At 39.3% G+C, this 26,597-nt stretch overlaps 2 protein-coding genes across 2 annotated transcripts; both read left to right on the top strand.

The window, feature by feature from the left end:
* Window positions 1–23,008, top strand: LOC136249458 (integrin alpha-9-like). The gene is made up of 30 exons (XM_066041468.1): window positions 1–279; window positions 336–511; window positions 565–665; window positions 726–843; window positions 1,344–1,411; window positions 1,547–1,586; window positions 1,646–1,768; window positions 1,820–1,863; window positions 2,283–2,351; window positions 2,409–2,461; window positions 3,399–3,489; window positions 6,637–6,739; window positions 12,325–12,428; window positions 13,025–13,130; window positions 14,949–14,994; window positions 15,381–15,473; window positions 15,674–15,729; window positions 15,791–15,957; window positions 16,138–16,290; window positions 16,342–16,424; window positions 16,921–17,098; window positions 19,062–19,151; window positions 19,374–19,453; window positions 19,668–19,757; window positions 20,895–21,114; window positions 21,717–21,875; window positions 21,935–22,054; window positions 22,418–22,519; window positions 22,575–22,700; window positions 22,754–23,008. The coding sequence occupies exons 1-30, from the start codon at window positions 92–94 to the stop codon at window positions 22,856–22,858; spliced, it is 3,252 nt and encodes a 1,083-aa protein (XP_065897540.1). The 5' UTR covers window positions 1–91; the 3' UTR covers window positions 22,859–23,008.
* A 2,540-nt stretch (window positions 23,009–25,548) lies between these two features.
* Window positions 25,549–26,043, top strand: LOC136248337 (E3 ubiquitin-protein ligase TRIM56-like). The gene has a single exon (XM_066040128.1). The coding sequence runs from the start codon at window positions 25,549–25,551 to the stop codon at window positions 26,041–26,043; it is 495 nt and encodes a 164-aa protein (XP_065896200.1).
* The last annotated feature ends 554 nt before the right edge of the window (window positions 26,044–26,597 follow it).

Below are 26,597 nucleotides of genomic sequence, written 5' to 3' on the forward strand. Positions count from 1 at the left end.
TAATTGCATAAGATCCCGGAAATACGCGAGTTTTTAGTCTTGGCGAGTAGAACCCGCCAAGAAAACGTTATACTGTTCTAAGAGAGACAAGATGGTGAAAGGAAGTATTTTGCTGTTACTTTTCCCTATATTCTGTGTGGCCATTGACGAGATCATAGACACATTCGAGCCGGTTATTCGTAGATCGCCTGAGAACATTACCACAACTCCAAATGATCTATTTGGATACTCCCTAGTTCTTCATAAACTTACTTCAGGCGGCAATGCCGCTAATACCCGGTAAGTGTGTAGTGTTGTGTGTGGTGGCAGTATTATTTCAGCCACACAATACTTAGAATTGTGGTCAGTGCTCCGTACGGGCAAGCACAAGGTGCTGCGCTTAACAGAGACCCTTTCGAGCCAACTAGTAGCGTTACCGGGGTTGTATACACATGTCCCATTGAGCCTGGTAGCTGTGATGGCCTCAGAGGTGATGGCACTGGTCCTGATAATCGTTTGTATGACACTGCAGGTTAGTATTTAGATTAATATTTTTGAAATGTGTATATCATAATTGTGTCACAGGAAATATGTTTGGAGCTGGTGTTTCTGATGTCAATGTAGTAGAAGAAAAACGTGGACAGTTTTTGGGTTCGACGCTCAAGTCAACTGGTGATAGTTTTTTGGTATGACGTCACTGCTGTTGTTGGTGGGCATGTCTATCACCATGCACCCTTGGGGTATAGGTTTGTGCACATCGACGATTAGATTTTGGTGGTGGATTTGACAGAAATCCTTTTGGTATTTGTTACCATTCGGATAGAGATCTAAGAGGATTTGAGAGTTATGATCCTTGTTTTGATAGTGAGTATACATGTTGATTTACACACTAAAAATGGGTGTGATCTTGATTTTTTTAAAAATTCAGTCGTAACACTACAAATTAGACCCAGTGAAATTGAATACAATCATGACATATACATATTCTGTTTATTTGTATCAAGAGAATGGGTACATATGGATTATGTGTGGCATCTATCAGTTGTGGCTATTGACCTTCCTTTTAAGTAATACCCAAGGTGGAAATGCTTAGTGTGCAGTTTATCTTGTATCCCAAGATTTTTATAACAAGATTTTTAAAATACATTCTAATTATCAATGACAGTGTTTACACATGTACAAGCGATAGACATGGATGTATTGTTTAACACAAATGGTTCCTAAGCACAGATATGATACAATGGGCTTGTTCGCCTGCGTACTGATATGATACAATGGGCTTGTTTGCCTGCATACTAATTCATTAGTAGTGAAATGTAAATATAAGTGTGTTTAAACAAGTATGTTTTGCTGCAATATTCTAGGACGAAGTAGAAGTTTCTTTGGATTTGGACAGTGTCAAGCAGGCACCTCTGGTGACATTATCGGTGGAGTAAGTTGCCTTGTTTTTTATTTATTTATTTTTTAAATTTGTGTTCTACATAATTCATACTGTCTGTGCTTAGTTTCTTTTAGTGTTTGTCATTATTCATATGTGTATTATGGTGAAATTGATTAATATTCATAGAATTTCTTTCTTGGAGCACCTGGAACCTATGCTTGGAGAGGTATCAAGTTATATCAACTTACTGTGTGTGTCAATGTGATATGCGTGCATTTATCATAGGAGCTGTTTTCCGAAGAAGTAGTCTTGGACGAACAACGTTCTCAGGTAATGGAGTTGGTAGTGACTCAATCAGCTGGCAAGGATACGAAGTGACCACGGGACGAATTAATTCTGCAAATCTTGGTATGTATTTTGCTTCTCTTTTTGTGCGTATGTGTATAATATTTGTTTTAGATTTTATCGTTTCTGTCCCAAGATTCAGTAACTACAGAGGCAGGGTGAGTTTGTTTGTGTTTTCAATAAAGTGTTTGTGTATGTCAAACATGTCGATGATGATGCATACACTGAGCAACCTTATATGGTGTCAGCAAAGCATGAAGGTATACCACCCAATATGGTCAGGTCCTGATGGTTTCAGTTGTTTTCATCCTACATTGTTATCATCCTACATTGTTATCATCCTACATTGTTATCATATGATACAGTTTGCCTTGTATGTCAGGGCAGTCTCTGAAGTGTTGTCAGGAAACTCTAGCAACAGTCTATTGATCATGCTTGACACTTTGTTCCATGACATTGGAGTATTGTCAAATAACAAGACCTGTCTGCTCTGTTGATCATGTCAATTACATCTCCATGATCTCATTTATAGTGTATATATGTCATTCATTTGTATCACAACAGTCTGTCTGTGCAGGTAAATATTTATGCCAACAATGATGGGGAGCTGAGACCTGTGGGAAATCCTCCCTTGGCCGGGGACCAGGTAAGTTGTACATTATTTACATCCTCTGTTTAACATCATTGCATGTTTTTTTGTTAGGTTGGTGCATACTATGGCTTTGCTATGGCAGCAGTAGATTTCTCAGGATCAGGGTATGTGTGATGGCTTCGTGTGACTATGTTGTCCTGTGACTATGTCATACTACATGTGGTGGTTGTATGCTCATTACATGTATATTGACTGACATAACTTTACTGTCTATTCAAGTTGCTGGTTTAACTATTGGAGAAATTAAGTAGTTAAACGGTACATGAGTGTTAGTACATTACCTGGCTGTGCCTAATTTGACTGTTTCTGTGAATCTTAATGGACTATGCAAAATTATCATGCTTGTAATTCTGTCAAGGAAATTGGTTCCATTCTTGACTTCACAGCTAGACTAAACACCATGCCATTGCTGTACATACTTCATTCATGTCTAAAGCATTTATGTGGAAGCATAGTATTTGCCCAACAGTGTTGTACATGCTAAATATGATTATGCACAGTGCAAGCTATGAGGGTGTGGTACAGATCAAGGTGGAGAGATCATGTGTGCTTGTAAATGTATTTATTTTCCCATCCAAATAAATTAGTTATGTACTTGTGTAAAGCAATGGCATTGCATTAGTCTGCTGTACTATCTCATGATTTATTTTCAGTGCAACGTTGTAGCGTAAAAGTTTGCATACTTGGCCGACTATAAATTGCTTTGTTAAGTGAGTTAAGTTGTTTACTACACAAGCAAACCATGCATGCTCATTAAATTGTTAATTTTGTTTTGTTTTAATGTGTGCAAGCTAGTATTACTATATTCATTATCTTACCATAATATCTCTTGCATGCACGCACATAAACACAAGCAGATGTTATGCTCACATGCATGTGTATGCATACAGAATACACACAAATTAGAATCCATGGAATCCCCTATATTGAGAAGTGGGTATGGTCCATTGAACTATATTTACTCTAATTGTACAATATTATGGTTAAATAATTTTCTATATAGAATCCTTACTTAACTTTGTTTAATGTGTACTATTTTAGCATGGATGATCTGCTAATAAGTGCACCGATGTACTCTCCTGGAATTTCTAGTCCTGAATTCGGAAGAGTATATGTTTACAGAAACAATGGTGTAAGTAATTTTCATTCATGCTGATAGATCCAGATGTGCACCCTTGCATGTAATGTACGTATGTGCCTACCTTCCTTTTAAGTGCATTTCTATAATATTGTGTAGAACTGCTTATATCCATGTTAGGGAAAAGGGTATAGATTTGAATGCCTGTACTTGAGTGGTGCCACAATCGATTTTGAAAGTGATTAACTAAAGGGCTTAAAACATCATTTTCGAACATCGAGTAGCGGTCATGTTTGAATATAATTTTTAGAACGAAGATAATAAATGCTGCAGTGTTTAACCAAGTAAATATGATAACTTTTTTGGTGTCACCTGTGATTAAAAAAAAAACTGTTTATGTGCAAGTTAGCTCACCCTGTGTAACACTGTTTCAACCATAGCTATAGTGTACAGTGTAAATGTAACCTGCCTTTTGCTGAAGCCATTTTAAAAATCTGCTTGGAAGAATACCTGACAACAAAGCTTCAGCTCGTATGACACTCTTAATTCTTCTTGTAATAGAAGCCAGCAGCAATTTTCCATTGACAACTGTAATTGTTTGTGAAATTATTGGAATTTTGCCAGTCTGTTATTTGAGATTAATTTTGTTCTTGTCAAGCTGCTGGAAGTCACTGAGGCATGGAGTCCATGTTGTTATACTCAACAAACCCATCTTAAACAGGGTGAACGAGAGTTTCCTTCTTACTTTGCACAATCAAGTCACCAAGAGCATATGTTGTGGGATAGTGAAAGTTTAAAAAATTGTGACCCAATATTGATACAGTCACTGTGTTGGTCTAACTATGGTATCATAACACACATTGCACCAGTGATATAATCTGTGGGGGGCTGAGATCACATTGTTTAGTCAGAATTGACTACTGGACACAGCACAGAATCATATGTTGAGCAGTTGTCAAATCAAATTAGTAATCATAGCCAATTGTTGCCACAAGAATCCTCGGAAAAGCATCCTATACTTGTTGAGTAATGCTCTAAAGTGTACATAACAGTCCTTTTGGAATGCTTAACGTTCTGATCTCCCCTTAAAAGGCATTTTTATCATGTGGGCCTGCTAGAAATATCTTACATTAACCACTCCCTTTCTACCAAAGGAATTTTGTCTTCAGGTTAGTACAAGTGTTGCCACATCAGAAGGTGTTGGCAAACTCTTGAGTGATTTTATTGCATTATCTCACAAGTCAATACACTATTGGGCTTTGGAAGTATAACTTGTGCTTTGGGTATGGCCAAGCCATGGCCAGTTACGTCTTCTCCATGGTCTTAGCTGGATTTCCTTCACTACAAACTAGAGCATCACATGAGCCAACATCCGTACACAGTATTGTATTGGCGCTTGAATACACAAAACAATTGTGACATGAATTAATTACATCCGGTTAGCTTTTACAGGCAGTGGCTTTACTGGTGTTGTTATTTGTGGTTTGTCGAGTGGATATTTTAGCCTTATAGTAAAGTAATACTACAGTTACCATCTTCAGACCTTTGTATTGATTTGTCAAGTCCATATCACATTGTGGCATTAATAGACACAGTATTGATGGGCAAGGATCTCTCCATATGTTTGTCTTTATGTGTGGGAAAGTTTAGTGTGCAAATTATCTGGAAGGAAAAGTAGTTTACCATAAATTTTCTATACCATAACTTCCTTTTTAGTTAAGCCATGTGTTTTGTTGACTACCAGGAAAGGTTTCCTGGATAATTGATCTCATTCACTGTAATAGTACATTAATACTTATATCATTGATATAAGGTAAACATGGTCATGTAGGCTATGGAAGTTGATATGGCTTATTTTGGAAGAATTTTCAGAAGGAAAAGTGATTCTGAGAAAGTAGAATAGTCATGTGCAAAACTAGTCTAGGATGGCATACTGTACAATACATACCAAAATTGATGTCAGGTTGAGAAAAGGAACAGTCAAAACGGTGTTGTTTATTTAGTGAATACATTTAATGCATACGAAAATTATAATTCATGTCAGAAACATTGTGTACGTAATGTACCATCTAATTTAGTTCAGTCAAACACACTGTAGCTATGTCAACCCCTGTAATTATGAAGTTGAGCTCACTGTGCTTCTAGTATGAATATCTTAATGAGGTACCAATAAAGGAAAGTTATAATCACATATAGTAACAGACCACTGTCTTCACATTGATACGTAACAGACTCCCCCCACACCCCTGAGCCCTCTTAATAGTTTATCATGTTAACAAATTGTTGTATAGTTCATTGTTGATCTCATGCGTACATGGTCATCTCTGCATATGGTGGCTTTCCATATGAGTATAGCATAACTTGCAAGACATGAACGATAACCTCAGTAAGTTAATAAGTAAGTTTTGTTCTACAAGTTGTCTGTGCTGTTTGCTCAGTCTTGCTCCAGTGTAGCAGTGATCACATAGTACACTTGATACATAGTCACTTGCAGTAGAGGTTCAAACTATTACTTGTTTCAATTAGAGTGGCTGCTTCTGGGTAGCTCTCTCCTTCTCTGTTATCTGGTTCTAAAAAAACCATCTTGCCTCCAAAAAACTGTGCCTACTATCAATTAGGGCTGCAAAACATATTTGATTCGTTCGGATATTCGTTTGTTAAGATTTTATCCGGATACTAAATTTACCATTCAGAATGGATATTTGTTTACTAGTAAATTGCAAGTGTTTACAGTTGAAATAGTGTTGGTTATACCAGCTACATTTCTACAAGATGGACTGTTCTGCCATGTAAAATTGATTGTAAAGACAAGTTCAGTCAGAGAGAATTCTAGCACTTTTGCATTAATTAAAATGTTATCAAATATCCGGGTACTCAATTTTGACATTCATTGCAGCCCTACTAACAATGAGAAATGAGCATACATGTACATAAAATATAGCCTACACACAACTCTATCTACCACATATAGTAGTGTACTGATTGATGTGCTGTAATTACATAATGTGCTACTAGATATGTACAATGTAGTTGATTGGCTTGCTAATGAAAACTTGCCATTGTGTATTTTGATCAAATGTTTTTACCAAATAAAGTAAGAAGTTTTTTTTTGTGCATTCGTATGGCGAATTGTTTTGCTATATGCACTGTAATGAACACATACATATGCTTACACACATTGTGATGTTATAATTTTTATAGGGAGCCTTATCACTGTTCACAACACTGGATGGTACCATTCCTTTTGGTAGATTTGGTCATGCAATGGCCAAACTGGGTGACATCAATGGTGATGGATTAGAAGGTTTGTTTATTGTTGTGGTATGTATAGCAGGTCCTAGAGAATATGTGTACAGTTTGGCTGTACCGTTCAACTAAATTTGTGATGTGTATTTGTACAGTGTAAAACTGTAAATGGTTATGATGGACCATTTTATTGTGGCGAATTGGCAAAACTTTGGTTATATCTCCCACAATAAATATCCTGCCAATATGATACTCCAGTGATCCACGGCTACTGCCAGTGAAAGAGCCACCCATTTGCCAATATAACAGTCCGCCAATAGCTAAATTGCCAAATTTAATACATTAGGGCCCAAATGAATTTGGCAGGGTTTGAACATTCATTAACTAACATTCATGAATCTTTCGAAATAGAACCCTGTTACAAAATTACAGCATATAAACTGCATATTTCAGTGATTTCACAAGTTTGCAATACACACACACAGTTGTACTGATTCAACACTTTTAATGATAGTAAAACCTCACAGTTTAGTTTAGGCATAGCCTGTGACCACCACTAAACCATCAACACATAACTTCATTAAATGCCAAATTTCCATATGTCTAGTTCCCCCACATCATTATGGAATGCAGTATTTAAATCTAATTAGTATAGTTGGAGCTATTCAACTCACATTCAAGTATTTGTTCATTCATTCGAATGAAATGAAGTTTGACAGGTTAATTGGTAAACAGCTTGCTTGGTAGTTGTGCCAGGTATCCAGAGCACTGGTAGTTAGTGAATACATAATAGTAAAGAATAGGTTGAAAGTTGAAGATTAATTTCCGAATGGCTCAGGGCATGTAATGCCTGCATGCTATTAGGAATTACATGAGGAAGGTGAAGTTGAAATATCAATACGTAATGAGCATAATTACACACTATTACAGCAATTCGAAGTGTTCATGTGACAAAATAATCAAAATTAAGTCATTTCCGGAATCCGGAGTATATAAACTGCCACGTGTTCGTCCAGACCGGCTCTTTGTAGTTATCAGCTTGAACATGACTGATCCACACTCTTGGCATGGGTGCCCTAAAGGTTGTGCATATGTGCTGGAAAAGAATTAACAATGTAATGAAGCTATGCATAGATACATTTGTGGAGGGTACATAGGGGGGGACATATTGATATTTCAACTTCACCTTCCTCATGTAATTCCTAATGGCATGCAGGCATTACATGCCCTGAGCCATTCGGAAATTACATTTCGGAAGGCTCCGTTTCCATATCAATATGTAAGTTTGAAGTCCCCTCTGATGAAAGGATAGCTCGTCCGTATGTGGACTGGCTCTTGTCACCAGCTGGTAGTCTGTGGTAGAACTTCCGAAAGGTACTCTCGGATGACCAATCTGCTGCCTGTAGGATGTCAGAGATGGTAACACCAGAGCAAGCTGCTTTGGAAGCTGCTGCAGCAGCTCCTCTCACCGAATGGGCCTTGAATATGCCCGTATCTATACCCGCTTCTTGTAAGCAATTCTTCAGCCATCTAGCAATCGTACTGCTGGAGACTGGGTCATGCTTTCCAATCCAGGAAAGAAACAGAGTGGTTTTCCCACTGTCCTTGCCTGAGATAGGGGCACGGAACTCTTGAGTTCTCTTCTCGTATGCCTGAATCGTGACCACTGGGCAGATGAGTGGTTCGTCTGGAAATCTGGGATAAAAGAAATCCGCTAGGGGTTTTGATGGTCTGCTTTGTTTTGACAAGTGCTGGGGTTTAAAGACTACGCCCTCAGCAGTGAAGGACCGGCTTCTGATGTCTATCTTACTCAAATCCACTGACCTTGAAGAATCCACTGACCTTGAAGGCCTAGTCAATGCCAGGAGCATTGTTGTTTTTAGAGTAAGTGAGCGAAGCGTAAGTGCCTCATTAGTACCCAATTGTTTCAAGTACCTTAATACCACTCCAATATCCCAGAAAGTAGAATATCTTGGCTGGGGGGGGGGGGTCTCTCATTGAATACTCCCTTGAGTAACCTGGTGATCAGGGGGTGCTGCCCCACCGGTTGACCATCCACCTCGGCATGGACAGATGAAATTGCTGAACGGTAGGCATTGAGGGAACGGTATTGGTATCCCTTCTCATACAAGTTGGCTAGAAAATTGGCAACATCCTCTACAGGTCCAACAAGGGGATTCCTATCCCATTGATGACACCAATCTGTCCATTTGGTAAACAATGAATTGTAGTTGGATTGCGTTTTTGACCTCCAGGAGGACAAGAGGAGGTCTGAAGCTTGTGAAGAAATTCCCCGTGATTCAAAGGATTCCCTGAGATGGGCCATGCAACTAAGTCTGGAACTCCCTGACTCATTATGAATTCCTGGTCTGATGGGAGCATAACCAGATCCTCTACTGAGGGTAGTAGCCGCGGGTAATCCTCCAGGAGTCCCAGGATGGTTGGGAACCATGGTTGAGTACTCCAAAGGGGGGTGATCATGATCAATCTGGCCTTCTGATGATTCACCTGTGACAGGCATCGAGGTATCAGACACCATGGGGGGTTGGCATATCCCCGCGTCATTGACCAAACCTGGCTGAAGGCATCTGTCCCCTCTGCCTCTGGGTCTGGTCTCCAGCTGAAATACCTCGGTAACTGTCTTGTGAGGCGGGAAGCGAATAGGTCTATCCCGCAAGGCCCCATCTGGGACTGGATTCTGCTGAATATATTGGGGTTCAGCATCCAGTCGCACCTGTCCCTCACAGTTCTGGACTCCTGATCTGCTGCTGTATTTTGTACCCCTGGGAGATGTTCTGCCGCTAGGTATAAATTCCGTTGCAGAGTCCATTCTCATATGGTCACTGCTAGATTGCAGAGTGGTTGGGAGTGAGTCCCGCCCATCCTGTTTATGTAGGACACCGCAGTTATGTTGTCCAACTTCAGTTGTATAGTTATGCCGGACTTCTCCTTCGTAAAGCACTGGATTGCTAGGAATGCTGCAAGGAGCTCCAGGTAATTGATGTGGTTCAGGGACTCTGCCTTTGACCACTGTCCCCCTGTCCGGGTTTCCCCTTGGCGTGCTCCCCAACCCATGTTGGAGGCATCGGACTCGATGGTCATGGATGGCCTGCGAGGTCGTAGGGGTGATACTATCAGGGAACTCCTGTCTAGTGATATCCACCACTGTAGGTCCCTCTCGGCTTCCAGGGTGAGCTGGAGTTTGACGTTGAACCTGGACATCCTGTTCACTAGGGATTGATCCTCCCCAGTCACAGAATGTATCATATTCTGTAGGGCCCTGTAGTGCAGAGGTGCTTGCCAGATGGCTCTTGCTGAGGCTGAGGCCTTCCCGACGAATCTGGCCAGGTCTCTTATTGAGACTACCTGCCGGTTGATGAGGGTTCGAGCATCCTGCTGTGTCTTCCTCATCTTTTCGGGAGGGAAGGCTAAGTGTAGGGAAGCCGAGTTCACTAGGAATCCCAGGAACTCTATCTCCTGTTGGGGAGTGAGCTGAGATTTCTCCCTGTTGACCATCAGGCCCAGAGCCTGGAAGATTTGGCACACAAGAGGGAATGAGCAATATGAGTTGTTCCCTGGATTGGTGCATAATTAAGATATTGTCTAGATATATAATCAGACGAATTCCCAACTGCCATAGCATCCCCACCACTGGTTTCATTATTTTTGTGAATACCCAGGGAGCTGATGTCAGCCCGAATGGGAGACACACGAATTGGTACAACTTGTGTTCCCATCGGAATTGAAGGAGGCCTTGGTGCTCCTTGTGAATTGGGACCTGAAGGTATGCATCCTTCAGGTCCAGTTTCACCATCCAGTCCATCGGCTGGATTAGGTCTGGGAGAATGTGGAGGCCCTCCATCTTGAAGTGCTCTGTCTTCACAAAGTTGTTGAGGCCCTTGAGGTTTATCACTGGCCTCTGTCCCCCCCCTTTCTTCTCCACCAAGAAGATTTGGGATACAAGGCCGAGCTGGAAGGGCTGGACTTCTATTATGGCACCTTTGGCCCGAAGTTCCTTGACCTCCTGGGATATCTTCTCCCGCTCCTCTTGGGAGCAATGGGTCTCCTGGCTGGGCCGCCCCTGGCATGGAGGCTGGGAAAGCTCTAGTTTGTACCCTGCTATCGCATTTAAGACCCATCGGTCTTGTGTTATCTGTTCCCAATTGGGAACATAGTGAGCGAGTCTCCCTGCCAGACTGGGACTGCTTATTTGCAAGTCCATCTGGCCTATCAACACATTTATGTGATGTGCCTGTGAACCCTGTGGTGTTAACGTGAGGGTAGGGTTGACAATATTTATTAAAGTTGTTGTTAAAGGTGTTGACGACGTACTGCTTATAGTTGTTAGTCATTTCTTTGCCTCTGCTGGCGCCAAACTGTTTGGTCTCTTCTTGTATTTTCCAGGGCCGAAGTTGTTCTGTCGGCTGCCCCCGTAGCCCCGGTGTTGTTTGCGGGAGTAGCCTCCGTGAAAACCCGTCTTCCCCCTGGAGGTTGGTTGGTACACAGCCTTTCGCAGGGCCGCTGCTGACTCCAGCTTGCTCTTGGCCTTCTGAGCAAAGTCCTCTCCAAATAGGTAGGGTGCAGCATCCTCAAAGTCCTGGTCGTTCATCAGCTTCTTCAGCTGGGGATTGAAATGTTGCAGCAGGTGTTGTCTTCGTTGGGAAGACTGATGATGTGAGGCATCCCCCATTAACATCAGTGAGGCTTGGACCATTGGGATTACCTCGGAGAGTGTCAGGTTATCCTCGCCAGCTCTTTCCAGGATGGCTGCTAGGGGTCCAACTGCCTCCAGCCACATTTCCTGTGACCTATAGGCCACCTTATCTTGTTTGAAGGCCTCTGAGGAGAGTGTACCCTCCACCACCGGGCCCAGCATTGGACACCTGGTCCATCTTGAATCAAGCTGGCCGTATTTGGCCGCCTTTGCCTTCCGGGTCGCATACTCCATCTTAGACTTGAAGGTGGCCTCGAAGAAGGCTTCGCCCTCTTCAGAGAGTGCAAACCTCGCTTTCCTATCGGGAAGCTCAAGGTCCGGTTCGGGGTCGCTATCGCTGCCCTCTGAACCACTGTCGTCCTGCTCGATGCGAGCGATTGGCTGGTCATCGGCGCCATCGCCATCGCGAGGCCTTTTGCGGGGTTGGCGTTCTCCATTTCCGGCCTTCAGGTCGGCGACCTCCTGTTGAAGCGTCGAAACAGCGGTTAACAGTTCCTTCAGGAGCGTTTCTTGCGTCTTCTCGCCAGGATCAGTCATGGCTTGACTAGTTGAGCGCGGAGATGAAAGTCGAAGTGCTGTCGCAGCAATATAAAAAGCCGGTCTGGACGAACACGTGGCAGTTTATATACTCCGGATTCCGGAAATGACTTAATTTTGATTATTTTGTCACGTGAACACTTCGAATTGCTGTAATAGTGTGTAATTATGCTCATTACGTATTGATATGGAAACGGAGCCTTCCGAAATATAATACTAAAGGACTCTGGGACCCTGTACACCTACCAAAACAGCCACCATCAGTTGATGGAGGTCGAATATTTCATTAGTTGTGGTAAAGTGAGCCACATTAACCTTTGAATTAACTTATGTTCATTTGGGTCCCATTGCACGTTCATCGATTTTGTATTGATGAATTTTGTTCTTTATAGATGTTGCAATCAGTGCTCCATTTGGAGATCAGTCAGGAACCATTTACATTTATGTTGGAGCCAATGATGAGAACAATGTCTTGTTTCAGCAGACTCCTGTTCAGGTACTTGGTTAAATTTTTATGCATTTTGTTGTTTTTCATGTGTATTTTGTTCGAGAAGCTTTGCAATAGTGACAACAACTTGAATGGGGACGTGGTTCACAGTGGGTGCGCCACTGAAAACATTGTGTTTGGAGCTTATGTTTTGTGGGAGTGTATTATGGGCTCATTAGTGGCTTCGTATAGTAGAAAAAATTGTAGTTGTTATAGTATGGTTGTCTTGGTGAAGCTCTGCACTGAAGTGCAGCCATGAGTATACTGGGCAGAGAATTTGTACTGTAGATTGCACATCTGTAGTCGCAAAGTTTTAGGATTTGACTATCTAAAATAACCAATCAAATGTAAGGAAATTTGACTCAAATCAGACTTCTTGTGTGACCACAGGTGTGCAATTCATGCACTGGAGTACGTAAAATGTTGGTAAAAGTAAGTGTACTAAAAAATCAGTCAAGAGTTCAAGCTCTTGGTTTATGACAACTGTGAGTATGTAACATATAGCCATCACTTTACATGAGCCAACATGTAACAGTGTGTGTTGTGTGTGTGTGTGTGCGTGCATGCATGCATGCATGTGTGTTAAATTATGTAATTCTGCACAGACTATTGTTGGAAGTGAGCTGAATGTTATGGGAGGTTTATCCAGTCTACGATCTTTTGGTACATCTCTATCCAGTGGAGTAGATGTGGACAATAATGAATACAATGGTATGATAATTGTCATGATATTGTTATTGACATTGCATGGTTACAAATACTGATGTGTGCTGTGTACTTTCTGTTTTCTTTCTTTGCTATTAACAAGGCATTGTTGCACTGTTATATTTGCTGTGCATGTGTGCCATGCGTCTGTGCATGATCGCACACCTAACCATCTGTCTATTGTCAGTCCACCTTACATTTTAGTTTATCTATACCTTTGATGGCATGCACAGTATTGTGTGCTGAATGTAGCCAGCATGTGAGAAATGAAGACCGTACAGGGTTGTATGTATCTAGTCACTGTTGAGACAGTTGAGCTTTATGGTTTCTTAGGATTGAGATATCCCGTTGTATTGTCATGGAGTGTATACAATGTATACCATACTGTTGTTGTCATGTGCTTGGGCTATCAATAGTTCCCATGTCAGGTACAGTCCAATAGTGTGAATGTGTGTGTTCATTTACAGTGTGGAAACATTCAATTTTGTTTACTTCTGTATTTGGGCATATCTATTCTTAGAGTCCTTACAAGGTTTCTGTTTGTACATTCCAAGAAGTGTCCCACAACTACAGTCACCTTGGCTTCTGATAGCATTTCTGTAATAGCTGACAAGCTAAAACATTTCCTGGATGCTTACACATTGAGGCCATTAAACTCTGTATACACTATAGTGGAATATCTTTGTGTGCTCTAGACAGCTGACTGTAACAAAGTTTCAAGAAATACATTCAACAAGTTTATAGTACTAGATATTGTTATATAGAAAGACTGCAGTTCATGTATTGTAACAAGACACAGTCACTGAGAGTGCAGCGTGTGAGTGGTTGGTGCCCATGAATTCGGAGGTCTAACATTTGCTTAGTCTAACTAGTGTAAACCTTTTTCTGTGGGTGCCAATGAATTGGAATTGCTTGTAGCTGGGTACAGTTCTAAATACAATCTGATTTAGATAATTTTCCACTTGGTATATCTGCCCAATACATAATCTTTATGCCATGATGATTATACTTAGCCCCAAGGTGTCATCAAAGGTTTAACTTTAATGCTTTAATTGCTCACTATATTCTGTTCTATCACTTTGTTGGAGAACCAAGTTGAACAACAATGATTGATACTTTGACTTGTTCTGTCTTTCAGCTGAATGTTCTATCAAAGTATGGTACCATACAAATGTAAAGTCGTTGAAGTTACATTTGAGTAGTTCAATCCATTGTAGCAGCAATACCACTGGTTTTCAAATATTGACCCTGAGCAATGGTAGTCTTGTGCCCAACCAGAAATACCATCTAGTGAGTTTCTTAGGCCTGGAAGTGTGATCCAGTTTTGGCTGGCCAATCAGAATCGACGAGTTGCACAATTGCATGGATGTATTGGAATTAGATAAAAAGGTAGATGATTTAAAGCCATTTATTAGCAGTCATTCACCAAAATGTTTGCTGTCAAGTTTTGTTTTCCGATCTCACCTTATAAGACTGGAGAATCATGACTTGATGTTTCATCAGAAATGAAGCTATCTTCTCTACTGAAGAGATTGCATCTAGTAAATGCCCTATTCTGAGTTTTACTTTATTCCTAGTCATTTTCAAATGGTTTTTCACTGTTTTTAAATGATTATTATATGCAGCTACTTGATTGGCCAGCCAATATTTTGACTGAATTGCACTTCCGCACCCAAGAAATTCGAACCAGACACTGTTTGTGCATTAGCGTGAGCCCGGTTGGGCATGAGACTAAAGCATACATTGACTACTTGTGTGTGTGTGGTAGTGTTGTTGTAGTTCTATGGTACTAGAACTAACTTTCACTGTATATGTTATATCTAGACTTGGCTGTTGGTGCTTACTTATCACAGCAAGTTTTCGTGCTAAGGTATGTTATTAATGATATAATGGAACCTATCTTAGTGGCCACATGTATGGAAAGGCCACATAAAAAAGGTCAACGTTAAAATACTCAAGTTAGAACTTCGTCCATTAACCCACCTGCTGCCTTTCTAGAAAATTTTGGCAAGAAAGTAATCAGTTTAGACATGTAGTATGTGTATAATGTTCACTGTGGATATCATTTTGTAAATGCAGCACGTTCAGAACCTTTTAAAGGCTTTGTCAGCTGAGACTTGACTAGTTGTACAACTAGAAGTACATCAGGCATTCTAGTCTGTGGTTATAGAGATGATAGTAACACTTTTATTATATAGTGCTGTTGACTGTAGATGGATATGTTTGTATAATGGTTTTATTTTGCTGCTAATACAGAACACGGCCAGTTGCTAGACTTACAGTAAACCTTATGCCAGATACAGCACTTGATGATACAAAGTTGTCATGTGTTGAACTCAATCGTCCTTGGTGAGTTGGTATAATAGTTTACAAACTGTTTACCAAGAGTTCATAAAAGTAAGGCATGTCCCTTACTAATAATTTTATACTGTGAACTCTTGCTTCACCGTTTCTTGATATAGCTCCTTCAAATGCATCCCTTCATATTTCTGTATGCATATAACACATAATATTTTGCATGTGATGTGATAAATTTTGTTTTCGTGCAGTTTCAATATATCTGTATGCATGGTATACGAAGGACCTGGACTAGAAAACATGTTGCGTGAGTGTTACTGATGCTGGTGATAACCTTCGTATTTCATTAATTTTGTATACCTCAACAGAGATCAATTACACATTGTCAGTGGATGCCCAGTCAGTCCAAAGAGGAGTGCCCAGCAGAGTGATGTTGTTGGATGAGACAGCTAACCCTCCTAGAGGTACCTTTAATGGTACACTGGATCTGGAGATAGGAATGCAGAATTGTATCCAATCAACGGCTATTTTCCAGGTGAACATGTGCATGTTACTACAGTTGCTAGATGTTACCCCTATACTAAGGCATTATTCAACCATTACACTTTTTCTGTCATTATTTATGTGAATTTTTTTTATTAATGTTTGTATTGGATATCTAGTATATAAACGTATGGTATGTGTGCTTTTATCTGTTGATTTCATTTCATAATAGGATGGAGTTACTGACACGACTACGCCATTTACAGTACAGTTTCTGCCACGATTGGCAGAGGTTAGAGAACCAAACCCCACGTGGGATGGAAACAGTGCATTAAACCCATTGTCCATACCTGTTCTATCTGTTCTTGGAGCAACGACTGCAACAGTGAGCACCATGTCGATCTGTACTATTTAATGTTTGTGCACTATGTAATAGACGCCGTTTCTAATAGAGTGCTCAAACGCCACTTGTGTGCCTGACCTTCAGGTGCAGGTATTGGAAGATGATATTGAATATCAGTAAGTGTATTGATCATTTGTATTACTTTGTATTACTTCTCTGTTTTCATGGTTCAGCAAATACCTGCTGCTGCATGGTGCACAAAACGGTTATGGTCCTTTCTTCTGGTCCAGTTGTCTTTTAAGCTAATTTTTGCTCTCACACACACACACACACACACACACACACACACACACACACACACACACACACACACACACACACACACACACACACACACACGCACACGCACGCATACACACACACACATTGTTTATTTGAATAGTATAGTCTTGATACTACTCTAAAATCTGTATTTTAATACTATTCTAAAATTTTATTGGAGGGGTGTGACACCACAATGATATCCATGCCTGTAGCGTCCTTCAAAACTCCACTGTATATATGCCAAAGTTGGCTCCCTCCTCTTTGGCCTGCTGCTGTGGGTACATTTGTGCTTTTGCAGTTTCTTATTTGTATATTGTACATACATTGTACTGTACTGTTTTACTTCAGAGATAGTGATGGTAATGCAGTGGACCAGGATGGTGTTGTGGCTGGGATAGTCACTGCCTTGGATATTCCAGTAAGGATAACTAATGCTGCAGAGGATGCTTTTGGGGCAAGAATTGCTGTGACCTTTAATAATGTCTTCAATTTTATCCGAGCTGTACCTGCTGAAACAGGGAATCAAGTAAGACATACAAACAAATGTCCCAGAGTATGCAGTATGGGCAAGAGTTCATAATATATGTACTGAGGAGATTATCCTACTCTCTTATACCCCCGTAGAAGGGTGTATCGTGAGGTTATGACGTAGCACTTCTGAGTCACCTGTTTTTCTTTGTATAATATGATGTCAATAGTATTGATTATACACTTGCCCAACAACATTGCTAGCAACCAAATTAACTCTAGCTCTAAGTGTTTCTCACTGAACTATATACAATCGTTTCTTCATACCACTTCGTAACTTGCTTTGTAGCTGTTTCTTGCCAGGCCATTTGCGAATACGGCTATTCTGAGCGTCGTGAGTTTGAAATGGTGCTAACGATTCTTGTGCTTTTACGGCTGCTCATATGTCACAAATCACAACATCTTGTCGTTACGTCATAACTGCACGATACGCCTTTCTACAGGGGTATGTGAGAGTAGGATACTCTCCTCAATATATATACACCGTATAACGGGTTATTTTCGAAGGAGTTTAATTTTTGAATTATTCGAAGAACACAGCTTCTACAAAAATTTAACTCTTCGAATATAAAGCAGCCTTGCGCCAGGCTGGCCAAATTCTGTCCACTTAGTAAACAGATCCACATCTTATCATCCTTGGTAGATGAAGTACAGAATGAATTGTCGAATACATGATGATGATGTCTCTTTCCGTACCTAGCAGGCCAACACCTTTGCTTTTATTGACTCTGCAATGGCCACGCCCACAGCAAATCGACGGTGAAGATTACCCTTTTCCCATTGGCAAAACCACTTTTCCTATAGTGGAGCAGTTCCAATACAACAACACCTAATGAATGTCTCAGTTTCTATTGTACCGCTACGTGTGGTCACTGTCTTCACTCAATTTAACACACACACACTTACAAAAATAATGTTAGTGGCGTTAAGCATGACAATAGAGCATTTGAAGATTATACTTTCGAAATTTATTTTAGCGGCTGCTCTTTGAAAATTTCCCCTTCGAAATTAACCTGTTATATGGATATATGTATGAACTCTTGGTATGGGTCTATTAATAAATTTCTTGTGTTAGTTTGTGAGAGATGTACATACTAGGGCTGAGCGATACTGCCATTTTAGTATCACGATCGATACTAAAGCCACTATTCACGATACTGAATAGTTCACGACACTGAATAGTTCACGATACTGAATAGTTCACGATACTGAATAGTTCACGATACTTACAAATAAGTCAATCATAGCTGGTGCTACATAGTGTATTGCTCAGTATTCCTGCAGAAAGTCTTTAAAGGTAGCATCTAACATCCTTGTTTACAGTAACAGTTTGTAACACATACTTTGAGGTGGTGTTCACACCTCTCTGCAGGGGTAACCAGGTTATGACTTACAAGGATTCTTAGCCAACTACTGCATAACAAATGGATTTTTCAATGACAATAATGTACAGGCATGGTATCACGATAGTTAATAACAAAATATCACGATATCGATACTTTCAAAATATTGTGATATCAGCCCTAGTACATACATTACATACATACGTACATACATACATACATACATGCATGCATGCATGCATGCATGCATGCATGCATACATACACATACATACATACATACATACATACATACATACATACATACATACATACATACATACATACATACATACATACATACATACATACATACATACATACATACATACATACTTGCATACATACATACATACATACACACATACATACATGCATACCTGTACATTACATAGTACATACTTACATACATACGTACATGCGTACATACATACATAAATACATACATACATGCACATTACACAGTACATATGTACATATTATTCTTGCTTATGGTATATATGTTCACCTCAATATGCTACATAATATAATTATATGGTGTGTATAACATGTACTATACAGTTTTATTCTTAATTCTTAGACCACAATTTCCCTGACTTGTGATACCACCCGTACAACAACTAGTACTACATCATGTTTGATAAGTGATCGATTTAATCCAAATGATACGGTACTTATATAAGTAATAACAGTTTGTATATCCTGTTAAACGTTACTGGGTCACTGTTGTGCTTTAATTAGGCCAACCTTTTTTACAGGAAAAAACAGTAAGAATGTTTACAAATAAAATAAATGTTTTTAGAGTCAATTCACAGACACAGTACTGTCTGTATTTTGGGACAAAAGGATGAATGATTTAATTCACAAACTCTGTCTTGTTTCTAACTTGTAGACCGTAATTGTGTTTCGATTTCAAAGTAATAATGTACAAGGATCTGAAGGAACATTTACGAAGCTCTTTGAAGCTACCAGGTATGTATGTATTAATGGATGTAGATACAGTATTGTGTATCTTCTGGTTGTGACCCAGAATGCTGTTGTTATATAATATCCCTACAGTGTACATATTTGAATGAGGCCTGTATATATATGTGTGTGTGTGTGTGTGTGTGTGTGTGTGTGTGTGTGTGTGTGTGTGTGTGTATCTGAAAAAATTATAACTTTGTGTATGCTTTTTTTTGTATAGTACATTTCCTGAAAATCCTGCTAGAGTGGGTGACAATACATATAGTCTACGTCTTACAGTGTTTGCAATTGCTGATGTCAGTGTCCAAGTGTAAGTATAGTGTGTGTGTGTACGTGTATGCGCTCGCACGTGTGTGGTGTGGCGTGGCAAGTGTAGTGTGTGTACAGAGTGCAATTCAATGAACCAGTGACTAAAAGTAGTGAAACAAGAAATATGAAATATGAGTGTGGCTATTACAACATAGTTAAGTAGGAAAATTCTTACATTGGCATGTTTCCACCACCATCTGTTCAATGTCAAAGCATACACAACTACATAATATGTTATGTTGTAATATGTACAATCGTACATATATCTCTCTTTTTATATAATTATATAACACTTTTAACCCTACTTCATTTCAAAATTAATTTGTTAACTTTTTGTTATAGTATAGCTTAGACATACATACGTGACTGCTTTATTGGAGTACTTCTACTTATCTTGAGAAAGCCATGCAATATATTCTTAAGGGGTGTGGTTGCCATGTCTTGTTTTCTGTGCAGATCATGGTCACTGTGCTCTGATTGATTGCTTTGGGGGTGTGGTGGCCACATGTTCTGATCATTTAAGGGTGTGGTCACCATGCGATAAGTGCAGCTATATGTATCTATCTGTTCCCTCTTTCGGTAGCATAACCATTTCAAATTGGCATGCTCCTTTAAAGGAAATGTTAATATGAAGAATGATTACCTCTGTGTGGTTTCTTTGTGTGTAAAAGATGACCTTGTGATTGATTGAAGATAAAAGGAAAGGTAAAGTGCAGGCTTGAGAAAGGGCTCATGCCACACACGAGTTTTGTTATTGTGGTGTGAAGTGGTGGCCATTGGTTGTTTTGTTTGGCCTGTAGCCTTCAGGCTGGCATTAGGCAGACCAAAATTGTTTGGTGATTTTAAAATTTAGTGTTCAGTCGTTTTCTTGTTTTTAGTACTGGATTTGATGTTAGATGCACGAAGAAAGTGATTTTCATTGCATATGATATTTCCATATGATTTTTAATGGCAGCATTTTGATGGGCCATTATATTGGGCGCCATTCATTTTAGCAGGGACCCTACTAAATAATATGGCAGTGCTACTGTACTGTTTGATACATGGCTCAGTATACTTACATGTACATACAAGCATTCATATCAACAAATAGATAATGTCATTTATCAATTATAATTCTGAGGCCTTTTGTGTATAGATTTTTTGATCCCGGATTAGTCATCTTGGGTGAAAGTAATCCTGTTATTACCAATGAAAGCAGTGTTGACGATCTGTCATCTCAAAGTCAACGGGTAGAAGGAAACTTTGTTGTTGATAATGCTGGACCAACCACAATTCCAAATGCCAGACTCACAATATTCTGGCCCTACGATGCAGGAGATGAGCGATTTTATCTTTATCCATATCAGATAGAAGGGGTATGTTGTTTTATCAAACACCACTGCATACATGAATGACTGTTCATCTAAGGCATGTTTATGCGTAAACCAAAAAGTTATTTATTTACAATACATGTATACTCATGTACAGTAAGGCAGTTATACCATTAATCCAATGCAACTTAAGATGGATTGCGAAGTATACTTTTATTTACAAAATGTAATATACAAGACCTATGCTTATGGCAATAGATTGATTTTAGATTGGACCACAAGTCTAATGCTTAGGAAACAGAAGGGTGTTAGAGTTGGGGGTACCTCTTCCCCCCCACCAGGAAATTTTTGAATATTAGGTATCAGGAGATTGAATTTTGGGGCATTTTCAGAGATTTTAGCAGTTAATAAATTTTAATACATGCTTGAGGGTGACTGCTCTGTTAGAGTATCTTGATCTTTAATTGACCAGTTTCTGGAATCCTTGCAAGACGACTATTGTGCAATACAGCTTTGAATTGAAGGGGCAGTAAAAAAGTTGGGGTTGCTGGAGCATCCTCTATTCAGCCACCTATGTAACATACTGTGTGTTATACAGAAGTCCCTTAGAGAAATACTGACAGTTTGTATTACTTGTCATGTGACAGGCAACCTGTGACAATGAGAACATTAATCCGCTGGATTTGCTCGAACCTCAGGACACCAACCAAATAGGGAATGAAGGAAATCAAGGTAATGAAGACTTAACAATAGGCAAGAGAAGAAGACGAAGGAGGCAAGCAATGGCTGGTACTGATACAACTATAGTAAGAATTACGTCTATGCAATTTTACTTTGTCTCATTTTCCTTCATTACTTTGTGTAGTCATGCTTAAATGGGAATAATCCGTCCTGTGTAATGATTGTGTGTAACATATCTGGTATTTCAACCACCATTAACCCAGTGGTTAGGATCACTGCTTATCCAGACGACAGAGTTTTCTTTGTAAGGACAACAGTAGTAACGTTTGTTTGTTATTTATATTGACATGGCATGTACAGTATGTGTTTTATTATATATTTAAAAATGCAAACAATTAATCCCACACAAGTAATGGCTTAGACTGATACTCGCAGTATGTGTGTGTGCGTGCGTGCGTGTGTATGTCTGTGTGTGTGTGTGCGTGTGTGTACATCTGTGCGTGTGTATGCATGTGCAAGTTAGGTCATTTTTTCACAACTTGATAGTAACTGTTCCAAGTCCCTTGTTGGATATTAAAGCGCCATGTTTTCTCCTAAAGTTCAAAATATACTATACTGTACCTTGTTGTGTTTCAAATTTTTACAGTTTTCCTGATTCTTTCTGTAGCAAACTCGATCAGTCTGGAATTTCACAGTATATGCAACAGTGGAGATCGTAGAAAGTTACATTCAAGAGCCAGGTAGTGGTGATGCAAATAATGCTGCATCAGTAAGTTATCCATCTCGCGTCTCATCTACTTGTGTCAATGTGTCCACATTTATAGGCGTCATTGGAGGGTGCACCATTTATTCGACCTGATGATGATGATGACATTCCAGCTTGGGTCATTATTGTTCCTATTGTAATTGGCGTACTAATAATCATTGTTGTAGTTGTTGTTCTCTACTTCGTAAGTATTTGTTGTGTTTATAGGTTCTTGTTTATACACTTATATACTTTCAGCTTGGATTTTTCAAATTGAAAAAGGTTGACAAAGATCAAGAAAAATTGAATGAAAATGAAGAGGGTGCCCCTGATGGTGAGAAGCCTGAATCCAGTGCATTATAAACTAATAATGTATTCTAAACAACATTACTATATTGTCCACATAGCTACATACACTGATTGTGCTGAAACATCAATGTATCTTTTTGTAGTTTTAGAGATATTTGAATATTATATTGTACATTTCATTACTTTTATTGAATATATTGGCTATGTGTTGTTGTTGTTGGTGGTGGTGGTAAGATTAGTTTTAGCCAAATGCAGTTCTAGCATTGTTTTAATAATGAGTGCCTTACTATATAAACAGACACAGGATGTAAAGGTATGATGCAAGTCAGTCATTATTGAGATCATGTGATCCAGAACTTTTTGCTGCCGGATTAGTCTCTTGCCCATCCAGGCTTGTACAAACAGCCCAACTTGGCACGGGACTACTGCCGGATGGGCATGTGATACAAAACCACACTTGATACTTCCACTTATAATACGGTTAGCGACTTGGCTGCTATGATTGCACTTGTTATTTGTTGGACCATTCTATTTTATTGCAGAAGTTGGCTTGTTATGGCTTTAGTGATAGTACCCACTCATGGTTAAGGAGTTTTCTACATAATAGAATGCAGCCAGTTACTTTTCAATGTTGTTTGTCATCTAGTGGGTCTATCAAAGTGAGTTCCTCAAGGTTCAATTCTGGGGCCCTTGCTTTTTTCTATTTATGTTAATGATTTGCCAGGTGCTATTACTTTTTCTGATATCAATATGTATGCAGATGACACTGAGCTTCACATCAGCCATAGTGACCTTTCTGTTGAAAAAACTCTTCAGGCTGAAGTAGAAAATATTTTTACTTGGCTGGTTGTTAACAGATTGAGGTTGAGTGTATCTAAATCATTGTGTATGCTTATTGGTTCTCATCAGAGAACTAGAGGTTTGAATCTTACAGTAACATTGGATGGTGATATTTTAAGGCAAGTTTCTTCTACTAAGTATCTGGGAGTATATTTGGATCAACATCTTACTTGGCAAGCTCATGTGGATTATGTTCTTAGTAGAGTTAGAAGGAAACTTTTTGCTGTAAATTGAGTCAAGCCGGCTTCCTCTAATGTTCTGCAGTTATTGTACTGAGCTTATATTCTACCCATTTTAGATTGCTGTGATACTGTGTGGTCACCATCAAATTCTGCTGGTACTTGTCGTTTAGAGAGACTTCATTCTAAATTACATCATCACTACCATCTTCTGATACTTTAATTTGCGATTGTCTCTAACTGAAAGGTGTACTTTTCATACCGCTCTTCAAGTTTTCAAGATTGTCAACAGGGTTTCTCCTCCTTATTTACATGGAGTTTTTTCGTTTGCTGTAGATGTCACTGGTCGCTCTGGTAGAAACGTACACAGGTTATATGTTCCCAGTGTTCGAACTAATTTTGGCAAACGGTCATTGGCCTACAGGGGCACAGCCATCTGGAACTGATTACTACCAGCACTTTATGGTACTAAAACTGTGTCAGAATTTAAGAAATTGTATTGCATGTTGTAACTTCATTTTGTGTATGTATGCATGTACTGTAAGTTACTCATATTGTATTTGTGTTCTCAGGGCATAGCTGAAAAACAGCCTTTTTGGCTGATGCTATTTTCCCTGATTAAATAAAAATAATTAAAAAGAAAAGGTAGACACATAGTCTACTCGAGTTGAGCTTGCGGTGTACTTTGCAGGGAGTGTATAAACAGTGGAATGGACTACTGGAATGGTGGAATACTGGAATGGTGGAATGGATTTTTTAAAAGTTCAATATCATTTTTTACATCCAAATAAGTACAACTCCCCTTATGTAAGAAAATAAATAGGATTCCTCTTGAAGTCAGCTCTTTTAGCATAATTCACCTCACCATAGATACAGTTTACCAATATATTGTACTGTAAAGTAAGTTATGAACATGCACAATAGCAGTTTATTGGGAACGCTAAGAAAATTCCTGACTTAACCCTTGTTCCCAAATGATAAAAAGTTAGCTAGCTAACTGATTACATGAATGCATTGTAAAAGTACATTTACTGTATAATGAAGTATTCATTTATTATCAACTTTACCTGTTAGGCACTGGAGGACGAACACAGAAGGCAGAGCTTGTACAAGGTGTTTACCACTAACCTATAGGAGCCTAAGTGAAAATCTTTGGGTAAAGTGAAATGGGACTATCTTGTAAGCATTTACAATGAGCCTTTTCCATAATTATGTCAGAAAACAAAATTTAAGCCAAAGTTCATTGTGGCAGTGCCATGTTGCACAATGAACTGAACCACAGTTAGTTTCATACATATAATAAAGTATCGATTTATAAGTCATACATTTTATTTTATTTTAAATGATATTTAATCAGGGAAAATAGCGTCAGCCAAAGAAGGCTGTTTTTCTGAGAGCACAACAACAAAAAAAAACAACAACAATACAATATAAGTACATACATACACAACAAAACAGAATTACATTGTACAAAATAATGTTTTAAAACCATTCACAGTTTAATCTGTTCCATATGGCCGTACCCCTGTACGAAGTGTTGTGGTGAGGAAAAGTATGCTAAAAGAGCTGACTTCAAGGGGAATCCTATTTATTTGCTTACATAAGGGGAGGAGTTGTACTTATTTGGATGTAAAAAATGATATTGAACTTTAAAAATTCCATTCCACCATTCCAGTAGTCCATTCCACTGTTTATACACTCCCTACTTTGCACGCGTCAAGCGAAATGGCCGCAGACCGAATGAAGAAGGTATCGAGTCTCCTAAATTGTCCAATTTGTTACGAAGTGTACAGAAAACCTAAATATCTTCCTTGTCATCATTCTTACTGTGAAGGATGTATGGAGAAACTACAAACAGGTTCTAACATCATCTGTCCAGAGTGTAGAGAAACGAGCGCAGTGCCTCAAGGAGATGTGAAGGAATTACCAAACAATTTCTTTATTAATCGTCTACTAGATGAAGTTGATTTGAAGCGTAAAGTTGAGGGAAAAGATGAAGCAAATTGCGATGCGTGTGTTAAGGAGGGAAAAGCAGTAGCTTTGTGTTTTGATTGTACCTCCTTCCTGTGTGAATATTGTCATGAAGTTCACAAGAATATGAGGGAATACCAGGATGCAGGGATCTCTCCGCCATCCAAATACTATATCTATGCAAAGCATAAAACTTTAGCGCTTGGCGCGCGCAGCGCGCCAAGCGCTAAAGTTTTATGCTTTGCATAGATATAGTCGAGGATATAGTATTTGGAAGTTGGAATTAATGAATTCCAATTTCCAAAGTTTCAATTTAAAGTGCTTCCAACCTTTAATAATATGGTGACAGTGGTTGCAGTGGCTTTTTGGCGATAACTGAAGCCATTGTATACTGACCTTACTGTAAGATTTTATAGGGTTTCTGTGTGGGTATTGTTTAAAGGAAGCATGCTAAATGCATTATCTACATTACACAGCTACAAGATACAGGCTTTGAGCTGCAGCACTAGCTCCTGCTAAACGTCGAACTATCCTAATAGAACAGTCAGTACAATTATTCATAAAAATGAAGTCATTGTGATTAATGATTTGGCTATAGCTATAACCACAAATAATATGTTTGGAAGCATGATCATGAAGGCTTGCAATTGCAAGATGTGAAGACAGAGAGACTAGTCATCTAATCAGCGTTACATTGCTTGCAGTAGCCCAACACTTGCAGCTTCCTGTCAGGATAACTATGCAATTTAAGCGAGGTGGTTTTCAGTGTACATGTAGGACTGTTCAATTTATTGGACCATGTC

Source organism: Dysidea avara, chromosome 3 (assembly GCF_963678975.1).
Source record: "Dysidea avara chromosome 3, odDysAvar1.4, whole genome shotgun sequence".
In the NCBI taxonomy this organism is placed as follows: Eukaryota; Metazoa; Porifera; class Demospongiae; order Dictyoceratida; family Dysideidae; genus Dysidea; species Dysidea avara.